General features: G+C 40.0%; 1 protein-coding gene across 1 annotated transcript in view; it reads left to right on the top strand.

Moving 5' to 3' along the window:
* The window catches only part of PGBD5 (piggyBac transposable element derived 5), a 160,841-nt gene that overhangs the window by 47,295 nt on the left and 100,371 nt on the right, over positions 1-13,175 (top strand). Inside the window, exon 2 of the mRNA XM_075203449.1 lies at positions 4,789-5,216. Coding sequence (XP_075059550.1) covers positions 4,789-5,216 — 428 coding nt within the window. The remainder of the gene's footprint in view (positions 1-4,788; positions 5,217-13,175) is intronic.

Raw genomic sequence — 13,175 nt, 5'->3', positions numbered from 1 at the left:
CAGAGAAGTTTGATACGTCACTCCAGAGATCACGTTTCCACTGCTCCATAAGCCAGTGTCTTGGCATTGGTCTTGGTGATGTGTGGTTTGCATGCAGCTGCTCGGTCATAGAAACCCATTCCATTAAGCTATCGTCGCACAGTTTTTGTGCTTACATTAATGGCAGTGGAAATTTGGAATTCTTCAGTTATTTAATCATCAGAGCGTCGGCGACTTAGCAGTCGTTGACCCCACTCTGTGATTTTTACGTTGTCTTCCGCTTCGTGGCTGAGTTGCTGACAATAAAACAACCAGGAGGACAATTACAGCCTGGTCAGTAACTGTCCTACCTGATTCCACAGACAGAAATCCTCAAAACATGAGCTGTTGGGTTTGTGTGAGGACTGGTGAAAAGAAATACAGATATAATGGATAATAGAAAACAAGGACTATAATACTGTCTTCTATACAATAGTGAATGTGAAATACATGTGAATACCCTGGACCCAATCACCTGCTTGTGTATGTCCTGTTGTGACCACAACACAGTTGTACATTGAAGCCCTCAGACAGAAAAGAAATAGTATGCTAAGCATCTCTTCTGCTATGACCTCATGTGACAGTTTGCAGAGAGAACATCTAACTTGGCTGATTGATTCCAGTTTGTCCGGACTGCAAACAATCTTTTTTACCTGTGATCACTTAGCATAAGTCTGGTAGGAGTGAATTGGATTTTTCCTTATCCTTTTATCTTATTGAAATCAGATTTTTATCATGTATGCATAAATGCTTTTATCATTTTATAAAAAGAAGGATTTTTTTCTTGTTATTCATACTTTTGTTATTATCGTATTTTCTACTGATGAGTGGGACATTTATGGAAATATTTTTGAAAGATACCTTTTGCGGCTCACAATCAAGAATATATCTTGTAAGTGGATTACCAGAAGGGGTTATCTAATTAAAGATTGATTTTTATACATGCTGACGATATTTACTCTGATTGTAAGTCTACATAGGGGGAACTTGGAATCCTCTGAAAATGAGAAGAATGTTACAATAGTTATTTGAGGACTGGATAATGCGTTATTCTTTAGACTAAAGATTGGTATAATAGTATCACACTATGTATATTCTTTTGTTTTGTCTCTTATGATTGAATACTGTATCCAGCATTGGAGGACAAGCCTATATATACTAATATAAGTATAGTTCTTTACTTATTACGTAGACATTGTGAATTTATAGAGATTAAACAGCGCTAGATAATAGATAATTGCAGAAAACCATCTTGTACATGCTTCTGAACCTGACTAAGACATTGCTGCACGGGAATGCCCTTACTGTACATTGCCTACGCTCATCCGCCCATTCCCCACCACACTCCCTCCACGAAATTGTAGTAAGTGTTCGAAGATGATTTGGACGTGGCTGCATTCTGTTGTGTATTGTCCAGTTCTGAGCATACAAAGAATGATTTTGCGGACAATACGCACAAAATTGGCAGAAAGTTTCCTTAATAACTCAGTCCCAGTATGAATCAGGCCCGAAGAGAGCAGTCCATCGCTGCTCATCACGAATTTAGACTGACAATTCTGCAAAGAACAATGGACAAATATTCCCCAGTTGTGACACTGTAAGAAATGTAATACACAAGTATGACTAGAAGTACTATGTTCCCTTTGCATTGAATATAGGAAAGATTGAAAATAATTGATCTCTCTGCCCCACATGGTTTCATCTTGCACACATCAACTCTCTTTTTCTATTAGAAGAACTCTCATTAGAATATGCTTTGCAAATGGCAAACAAGTAAGATGGGTATGACAGAAGAGAATACCCAACCAAAATAACAGTTTAAGGTATAGAAGAGAAATGTGGAATTAAGAAGCTGGAAATGATTAATGGCACTGGGGAAACAAGATACAGAACAAATTAATTCTGGGGTGCTGAAAACAAAGATTTGAGGGTAGATGTATCAAGCTGCAATTTGGCAGTTTCCGAGAATTTCTCGGGCGAGTTTAAACTCGCCGCTATATGAAAGTGCGACTTGATAGAAAATCTCCATTAAAGTGAGTTTTTCAAAATCGCCATTCGAAAAATGACTAGAAATCCTGTCGTTTTACCACTTTAGCGATACAAATCGACATCTTTATGAAGCTGCGATTTTGCAAACTCGCTCGAGATTGCCACATTAAACACACTGCTTTGGATAGGCGAGATTAGCAAACACATCAGTTTTCCACTGCTGACCAATGGTAACATAACAGGAGCACAATACAAGTTTTACTTATGAGGCTAATCATAATTTCTGGTTTAGAGGGGCAAAAATAATTATTAATTATCTTAAGTGGGCCAAATTATTTGATATTATGATCCAGACAAGCAGCAACTGATCTAAAGAAACCAGCAGCCACATGTGGTGAAAGTGACAAGAACAGGTAGGAGAGCGCAGCACAGTCTGCCAACTGTACTGAATCTGGAGGGGCAGTTCCGAATTGGGTGACTGTATTGCTTAGTCAGGATTTGGTCCGACTACAAGGACAGTTGGGAGGTATGTCCCACTTCACAGTGTACTGCTCGTGAAAGCAGAGCTGCATGCAATTGAAAGTAGTGTGCACAGTTTTGCCTGTGTATTTGTCTAAAATATATCTAAAATAATAACCCCCCTGTCTTAAGTGCCTCAGGTCCCCCAGAGCCTTGTTTTTGTCTGCCAACCCTCCCTGCAATGTTATTAATTCAAACCACCACCAATCACTGGACACATTTAGGGCTCATACACAATTGTTACAAAAGAAGTATTTTCTTGCAGATGCTTGAAGCATTTTACCTTTGTGGTGATTACACTGGACAGCCATTTATAATATGGATTATTTTTAATGCATGCTTTTTAAAGACACAGTACACATATTTATATATTATATATAGAGAGAGAGATTTGACTGGTAGCATCTCATGACGTAAGGAAAAGATGCAACAGTGCGGTGAGGTGCTCATATTTTGCTCTGGCAGACTGATCAAATACAATTGTGCCAACATGTTTTGTAATAGTTAAACTTATTAAACAAAGTCAGATATGTTTCTATGAAGGGAATTTTGGAAGGATCTGTTAGTAGGCAACTAAACAAGTTTGAGCACAGAGGTATAAACCAGTAGCAAATCATTCAAAATAGTTTATGTATTTTTATAGCACAGGACTGGCAGCTTTTTCCCTACATTTGCTTTAGCGATAACCCACTGTGTCTTAAGTCATCACATCCAGGTTTTCCTAAATGTTGCTACAACCAAATTCCAGTAGTTTTAAATCCCTCCTACTTTTATGTTGGCCCCACCTCCAGTTGATTTGATTCCACCCACGTGAGGCCACTTCAAGAATTTTTCCAGGGCCATTTTAAGTTTCCAATCCGCCCTTTTGAATGAGCACACAAATTTTAGCACATTGCGCTTAGACTTCGTCTTGCCAAATGAAGTCCCTGCCTCTTCCTTCCAACTCCTGCTCCTCCCTCTCCTCCTCCCCACTATCCTTAGATTCCACAACTCTCCTTCCTCTCACCATCTTGAATGACAAACAAAACACAGGGGAAATACAGAAACCAACAAAAAAAATCACTCACCCAAAAAAAATAAAATAAACTAAACACACAGACTATAAGACAAACAAGTACAGATAAATCAAATAAGAAAAAAACAACAACAAATATCACTTTCAACACCACTTTACCAACAATCACCATTACTCTGCTCTTTCCACTACTCTCTCTCTATGCTCGTGAAACCGCTATCAACACAAATAAGGTGGTAGACAGCTTTTTATATTGTTAGTGAGGTCAAAATTGTGCAAGCTTTGCTTGTAAAACTTCCAAGCAATCAGAAATGAGTATTGGTTTGAAAACGGTGATTTTAAAACTGACACGATTTGAGAGTTTGAGAGAGTGCGATTTCTGGTTTGAGACTACAAATTGCTAGTTAATACATATGGCGACTTGGTGGCTCAAATCACCTGTGATCTCTAGCAATTTGTGGTGATTTCAAATGCGGCGAAAATCGCAGCTTTATACATTTACCCCTTAGTGTACTAAGAGAAAGCAAAGTTATTCAATTATATTCAATATTGTTGGCATTCTAGGGACCAATATGTAATACAGAGTTCATGACAGAAAAAAAAAGAGACCTGGGGCTAGATTTACTAAGCTGCGGGTTTGAAAAAGTGGGTATGTTGCCTATAGCAACCAATCAGATTCTCGCTTTTATTTATTTAGTACCTTCTACAAAATGACATCAGGTAAGACTGCAATGGGTGGGCGGGACAACAGAAAAAAGGCTTCCACTTTAGGTAGGTTAATTGGCTAATGACAAAATTAACCCATGCTGCTCTAGTGGTGCAGGGACTGATGTGAACTACTACATCCTCTGTACCACACTACATAATATGATTGATGCTACATAAACAACAACAAATAAAATTAATAAGGAATATAACTTAGAATTGTATAATGGATAGAAAAATAGAGACATGTGCATGATAAAGCTCATATATAGTGATCAGAGAAAGATGAGTAGATCTATTAGGAAAGTAGCCAAGCCTTCCAATTGTTATACTCTACATGTAAATAAGTATGTATCATTAAAACATTTCTCACAGTATTCTTTTACTCATGCATAGCCAATATTGTTTTTTTCAAGAAGAATAAAACATATATTTTAATGTAAACATATCTAATGGGAATTCTGTAGTGTTTAAGTTTAATGCACTATTATTCATTGACATTCATTCATTTTTAAATAAATTGTTTTTGTGTTTGTTTGCAGGACCCACGCGTAACATGTCTCCTCATTCCAGTGTAATGGATTTTTTTCAACTGTTTGTCCCTGACAATGTAATTAAAAACATGGTGACACAGACCAATATGTATGCAAAGAAGTTTCAAGAGAGGTTTGGGTCTGATGATGCTTGGGAGGATGTCACTCTTGCAGAAATGAAAGCCTTCTTGGGCTACATGATATCAACTAGCACTCATCATTGTGAGTCTGTGCTCAGCATATGGAGCAGTGGGTTTTATAGTAACAAAAGTATAGCTGCTGTTATGACACAGTCCCGATTTGAGAAGATTCTGAAGTTCTTCCACATTGTGGCCTTCCGTTCAAGCCAGACAACCCACAGCCTCTACAAGATTCAGCCCTTCCTTAACTCTTTGCAGAATGGCTTTGACTCGTCTTTCAGGCCTTCACAAACACAGGTAAATATATGCATGCGTTTTTTTTTTCCTTGCAGCTAAAAACTATATTTTTATAAATAGTTTTGGTAGGGATATTTGTATCCTCTTTAGTAATATAGATTTGAAGAAGGAGAAATAAATATAGGGGGGGTACATTAATTTGCCTCTGTCAACACGACGTGGGATGTGAGAAATCATAAGCTACTACCTATACTGGATATTTAGCAAAATGTTCAAGAAATGTAACAACCTTTACAACACGGTAATTAATGCAATACTCCTCAATTACTCCCCCTTTATATATTGTATATATAATTTACAGATGCATTTTGTTCAAATAAAGGGTTTATATAAAATAAACAAATAAATATTTGATGTAATCTGGAACTTGCCTGTGTCATTCAGCCCAAATAAAATATATTGCAAAAAATTCTAATTTGTTAGTTTAACCCTTTTTATAACATGCGTTTACAGGTAAATACTCTGTACATGAAAGTACAGTATTCCCAAACCTTAAAATGCTAATCTTATAAAATGCAGTGATGTATATGACCGTAAATGTCAAAAACTCTCAGATTGCATGTTCATAATAAATAAATATATATATATATATATATATATATATATATATATATATATATATATATAAAATGTATTATTATTATACACACACGGCCAGATTCATTAAGGAGAGTAAGGCAAAAAATTTGTAAGTTTTTTCCCAAAATTATGTTACAATGCAAGGGGTGCAAATTAGTTTATTTTTTTGAACATAAGATAAATACTGTCTGTTTTTTCATGTAGCAGACAAATACTTGATAGCTCTGTTTTTATACTGATATTTAAAGATGTTCTAGAACATGCCTTACCCCAACTATAAATCTGCCATCACATTTTAATTTTGCCTCCCCCTCCAATACAACATGGTTTTGCCAAGGTGCAAAGTTACTCCTTTTTTTTTTTCTTTAATTTTCTTAATGAATCAGGCCCAACATAATATATGTATTACATATATCTATTAAAAATACCTACTATATGTTAATTTTATAAAAGTATGTACAAAATATATTTACAGTTCCTATGTTGTGGGTTATCTAGTGGAGATTGCTCTTTCAGTCTAAGCAAGTACAAAATGCTCTGCCCTGTGGCAGCAGAAGTAAACCGCAATCCCAGACGTGTTGAACTTCCAAGTAGTCTTCTGTCATTACAGTATACGTAGAAACAGAATGTCTCCCTCACCAACCATCTTTGTTTTTATGTGTCTGTCTGCCCATCTATCCATCCTTCCATCCATCAAGATAACCCCTATGAACCATAGTACAGTTTGCCTTAAAACGGGAAAAAGTCCTTTCTGACCCCATACTCGCAACAAGACAATTTCCTGAATTAAAATACTGAGGCTCATTTTGAGTTGGACACAAGCCCCATTGTGCGTATGCACAAACCTCCTTACGTCCAGAGTGGCAGAACAGGGGAGGGAAGGGGCATCCGAGAGCTCCTCTCGTGGTCTCCTTGCATCTCACAGACCCCATGGACATTTGCCATCCTCTACATTGGTATAATATCCTTGTCTGCATCTTATGATACTGTATGCTCCATCTGATATTGTATCTATTGTTACCCTGTTTTTACTGTATGCCTTGTTTTCTATGCCATATTTTTATTTTTCATTTTTATTTTATTTTCATTTTTATTTTTATCCTACTCTTTTTGCATTCTGCATTCTCTTGCATTCCAAATCATTTTGCATTTCACTCATATCACTTTGCATTTCATTAATCTCATTTTATCTCATATTACATAATTTGTCATGCTTTTATTTTCTTCTTTTTCATCTCATGCCACTTTATCTCATTTTATCTCATTATCCCTTTGTCAATATTTGGATTCCCCCTGCTCAATGCTTCCGTATCACCGTAAACTGATGCTTCTCATATTTCCTCTGTCTTCCTCATATCCTCTCACCATGTTCACCACCGTCTCCTCACACTCTGTAGGCTACTCACCTGCCGCCACATTTTAACTTGCATTCTCTTTTATCCCTTTTGCCACCTTCCCTCTATCTTCCCACTCTCCACTTACCTTCTATCTCTCCACTTATCTTCCATCCTTCTATTATCTTCTTATTCGCCCTCCTACTTTTCCTCTCCTACACCACCTATCTCCCCTCACCATGCATCCCTGCTCACGTCCCATACCTATACTATCCCCTTGCCCCATTTCACGCCCTTGTCCCTGCACTCCTCCGCGCACTGTTAAGCTTTCCAACCTTATTCACATCTCCCCACTTCCCTCTCTCCCTTTCTCCTGTGCCCTCTGGAATGCCAGATCCGTCCGCAATAAACTGCCTTCAATCCTCGACCTCTTCTTATCCAACTTTCTTAACCTACTTGCCATTACTGATCTGGCTCTCCAACTCAGACACTGCTTCCCCTGCTGCCCTCTCCTATGGTGACCTCTCCTTCATTCATTCCACCAGACCCGGAGACTGTCCAGGCGGTGGGGTGGGCATCCTCCTATCCCCCACTTGTACTTTTCGAGTCATTCCTCCTGATCCCTCCCTCTCGTTCTCCTCTTTTGAAGTCGACTCTATCCGTCTCTTCCACCCCATCCATCTCTGTGTCTCTGTCATCTACCGGCCCCCTGGTTCCACTTTCCTCGACAATTTTGCAGCCTGGCTTCTTCACCAGCTCTCCTCCGAGCTCCCTTCCATCATCCTAGGCGACTTCAACATCTCCATCGACAACTCCACTGACCCTGCCTCCATCAAGCTGCTTGCCCTTTCTTCCTCCCTTGGCCTCTCACAATGGACCTTGTCCCCTACCCACTACCTTGGTCACTCCCTTGAACTTGCCCTCTCCCACCAATGTGGTCTTGCCGACTTCTCCATCTCTCCCTTCCCACTGTCTGATCACCATCTCCTCTCATTCTCCCTCTCCTCGACTCCTGCACCCTTCCCCATGCGCAATTCTACCCAGTCTAGATGCAACCTAGACACCCTTAATCCTGCTACTCTGTCTTTTTCTCTCAAAACCCTCCTCTCCCCTCTGTCCACTCAGGCATGCCCCAACCAAGCAGATTCCCTCTACAACCACACCCTCACCACCGCTCTTGATACAGTAGCCCCTGTCCACTCTGGGCACTCCAAATTTACCCACTTCCTCCAGAAATGTACTCGGAATGTTGAACGCCTCTTTTAAACATGCTCTCATCTCATGCCTCTCTGCCATCTCCTCCTGGATGTCCTCTAGATTTCTTAAACTTAACTTTGCCAAAACCAAACTTATTGTCTTTCCTCCATCTAGAAACTCCTCCCCCTCCGACCGCTCTATCACTGTCGATAATTCCTCTATCTCATCTGTTACCAAACTCCACTGCCTGGGTGTTATCCTTGACTCCTCTCTCTCCTTTACTCCACACATTCATTCTCTTGCTAAGTCATGCCGCTTCCAGCTACATAACATTGCTCGCATTCAGTCCTTCCTCTCCCAGGATGCCACCAAATCTCTTTTCCAATTTCTGATCATCTCTCGTTTTGACTATTGTAACCTTCTCCTTACTGGCCTCCCCCATTCTTATCTAACTCCCCTTCGATTTGTACTCAATGCTGCTGCTAGGCTCTTCTTCCTTTCTCGCTGAACCACTTCTGTCTCCCCCCCTCTGCCAAGCCCTTCACTGGCTTCCCTTCCCCTACAGAATCCTTTTCAAGCGCCTCACCCTTACATACAAGGCCCTTGCCAACTCCACTGCTACCTACATCTCCAACCTCATCTCTCTTCATACTTCATCCCACTCACTGCGATCAGCCAATGATCGTCGCTTCTCCTCCCCTCTGATTACCTCTTCTCACTCACATATTCAAGACTTCTCCTGCTCTGCCCCCTTACATTGGAACAACCTCCCTCGCTCTATCAGATCATCCCCCAATCTGTGAAGCTTCAAATGGGCATTAAAACCCATATTATCTTAAAAGCTTACCACTCATCCACTTAACTTCCCACCTTGTCGGTTACCTCCTCCTCTCATTCCTTTCTCCCCCTTCCCCTTTCCCTCCGTGTGACTGTCCCCATTCCACCCCCTGTGTCTTTGGTATGTCTGCCCCTCCCTTTAGACTGTAAATTCCGTTGAGTATGGCGCCCTCTCCTCTTGTTTCCACCACTTTTAACTTTGCTCTCCAGCTACTCTGCCCACCTCGTTCTTGGGCTTTCTGCCCACCGACTCCTCTCCTGCTTTTCTCTGCACCTTCTAGTGGCTCTTTACCTGTTAGCTGCGCCCAGACTCTTGGGCACAGGTTTTCAGCCTCTACTGCATTTTCCTCGCCCTCCCTCACTCTTTCAGCCCTTTTTTCTAGCTGTGCTTTGCGGTACCTGAGTTATAGTGTTACTGTTTTTTATATCGTACTGTTTTACCTTGTACTGTCCTATTGTTTGTTCCTGTACGGGGCTGCAGATATTTTGTGGTGCCCTATTTATAACATATAATAATAATAATAATAATAATAATAATAATAAAGCATGACTTACTGATGTAGACCACCCATGGTTTTCACTTTATCTGCATACTTTACAATTATCAAAAAGATGAACCAGTATCACTATCAATTAGTTACATCTGTGAATTGGGGACTTAATTATTACAGATAAGCCTTGACCATTATTTTGTGTTGTGCAGGGACAATTTATTTTATACTAACCCTTGCTTATGCCTATACATACTACACCATTGGGGCGCTTTCTGTCTTATTGCTTTTTACAGATGTGATAACTGCCAACAACAAGTATATTTGAAAGACCGCTATCACCCTATCTACAATGGAATTCATTTATAGCAAACATATTAGACTTTTTTGGTGTCTTGGTAAAAGGTTTTACATTATCACTTGATTTGGACTTTTATTCACAACTTAATGAAACTTTATGTAAAACTGGCACCCTTAGTACTTCATTTTCTTTGGATATTATAAAAGTATTTCAACACTCTTTTAATCGAACTGCGAACGCTTCTGTGTTAACAGCATACCATTTGAGGTTTACCACCAATATAGAAATGCCAAAAGTATTCCAATTTAACTTTTAAACCGGGTCTAAAATTAGAGAAATGTAAAAAAAAAAGAAAATTTAGAACCGATTCCCCAAGCCAGCTTTAGAATCGAATTGTGACTGATTCACACATCTCTAGTGGTTAGCGTTGCTGTCTCACAATGTTGGGGTCAGTGGCTCCCATTCGCACCTGTCTGCAGTATGTATGTTCTCCCCATGTCTGTGTAAACTTTTCTTTGGGTGCTCCAAATTTCTCCCACAAAACATACTGGCAAGTTAATTTTAGTGCCTATGTGTGCTACAAAATTTACATTGTAAGCACCACTGGGGCAGGGAATTTTTAAAACATTCTCTGTTAACACACTATGTTATAAGCAGAGGCTGACTGGGCAGGGGGGGCTAATGCCACCCGGACTGGTCCCATAGTGGGCTACCTCGGGCTAGGTCACTGGGCTAACTGCATTTGTTTTCTTTTAAAATAGGCTGCTCAGTCGAGTCTTGCTCCCTGGGCTAATAGAATATGTAAGCAGAGCAGTATACTATCTCTAAACCCTGCATTATCTTATCCTTTATGTTATCAGATATGAAGTACAATACTCATGTTCAATCAAAGTACAGACTCTAGCCAACAGAAAGTCAAATTTTATCCTTATTTTATCAGTTATCTTTTCTAAAGCTAAAAAACTATGTTGTCCAAAACCTTTTTTCAAATCATTTATCCCAATCATTGCTAGATACTCCATATGAGTTAAAAAATAGTGGTGCTATATAAATAGCTGATGATGTTGAACTATGCAAAACACTCTGATTTAATAATAAAAGTTATTTTCTAAAACTGTCAAATTTGTCTTTGAAGTAAAGACTGAGAATGCCATATATCAAACAGCACAAAGCAAAGATAGCAGCTCCCTGACCAGTCTTGGGGAAGCCACTTTTGGGGAAGCCACATATCATCATCATCATCATTATTTATATAGTGCCAGCAAATTACGTTGCGCTTTACAATTGGGGACAAACAGTAATAAACGGACTGGGTAAAACAGACAAAGAAGTGAGAAGGTCCTGCTCACAAGCTTACAATCTATGGGACAACAGAGTTGGATACATGAGGTTAAGTCTACATATTGCATTTCAGTCCAGTCAGATTGCAAAGGAAACAAAACAAAAAACAAACAAAAAGATGTTAGTATGTTATATGATTCAGTCACACAGCAATGTTTGCCAGAGGGTTGTTGTCTTGTGTGAATTGTGTAACAGGTGGTAAAAGGGTAATCTAGTAAGGTTAAAAAGGTGATTGAGGAATATTGTAAACTTGCCTGAAGAGGTGAGTTTTCAGAGAACGTTTGAAGGTTTGTAGACCAGAAAAAAGTCTTATTGTGCGAGAGAGTAAATTCCATAGAGTGGGTGTAGCTCGAAAGAAGTCCTGTAACCAGGAATGAGAGGATGTAATGAGAGTGAATGAGAGATACAATTCTTCTGCAGAACAGAGTTGTTGAGTTGGAAGATATTTTGAGACAAGTGAAGTAATGTATGTTGGAGCAGCTTTGTTGATGGCCTTGTAGGTTAGTAAAAGTTTTATATTGGCTTAGGTAAAAAACAGGCAACCAGTGTAGAGACAGAGTGATTCAGCGGAGAAATAAGGACTTGCAAGGAAAACCAATCTAGCCGCTGCATACAAATTAGATTGTAGGGTTGTGAGTCTGTTTAGTGGCAGACCAGTAGGGAGGGAATTGCAATAGTCAATTCTGGAGGTGAGAAGTGCATGAACTAAGGTTTTTGGGGTGGCTTGTGTAAGATATGTGCATATTCTGGAATTTTTTTTTAGATTTATGTAACATGATTTAGATAGAGAGTTGATGTGAGGAACAAATGATAGTTCTAAGTCAAGGATCACACCTAGGCAGTGAGCTTAAGAGGTGGGGATTAAGGTCATGTTGTCAAAAGAAATAGAAATGTCAGGTATGCTTCTGTTGGTAGGTGGGAAGCTTGTAAAGACAAACTTGCCTTTGCAAGCCATCGCCGCTTTAAATTTTAGCTGCAAAGTCGCTGATTTCCGGCGAGTTGAGAAAATCGGAGCATAATACATTTACCCCCAGATGTTTTGTCTGCGTCCCAGCAGGGGGCTTCTCTGGAAGCCCAGCTCATCTCCACTTCCCCCTCCAACCCCCTGATCCAGGACCTACCAATGTTGAAAGAGAGAGAGACCGAGGGGTTTGCAGAGGGAGGGGAAAGCACTGTGGAAGTTTGACCTGAGATATAAGGAGCCACTCCAGGGGGAAGGGGGTGTTCATTCTGGGACTTCATTCATGGAAGGTGCAAGATCTGGTTTTGAGTTGTCGTTCTCTACTGGAGTCTACATATACAGCTAGGAGAGATCCATGGGTCGTCAATTCTGCACAGTCGGGTGACTAACTCCTTAAGCTAGTGGGGTAAGGGACAAATGATGTGGTAAACATATGATCTTAGCAGAAATCATGATTACAGACTGTATGACAGAATTAATGAGAGAGAATAAAAGAATTGTCATGTCAGGGGCCTCTACCTTACAGCCCTGGGAAAACTACACCTTTCCCTATCCAGAATTGACAGATGAGTAGATGATGACTGAGAGGGCACCAGCACAGCAAGATTCACCAACCCCACAAGCTTTGAAGTATCGCACTCCAGCTCCAAATCTGGGAGCCCAGGACCCCACACCAGAGGCCTGCACTGGACCATCCACTCTGGTTTGTTGCTAGAAGGACAAGTCTGGGTCCAATGAGGATTCACACTACCTTGATGCGCCAGAGGCAAGGGAAGTAGTGCAACAGTTGGTTGTGGTAGTGGGGGAGGGGAGATGCTCTTCAACATACATACAGGGGCACCCATATTCCAATTGTAAAGCTCTACGGAATATGTTGGCGCTATATAAATAAATGATGATGATGATATGTGGTTTGGG

This window comes from Mixophyes fleayi, chromosome 3, assembly GCF_038048845.1.
Source record: "Mixophyes fleayi isolate aMixFle1 chromosome 3, aMixFle1.hap1, whole genome shotgun sequence".
In the NCBI taxonomy this organism is placed as follows: Eukaryota; Metazoa; Chordata; class Amphibia; order Anura; family Limnodynastidae; genus Mixophyes; species Mixophyes fleayi.
This window is presented reverse-complemented; position numbering and strand designations above follow the sequence as displayed.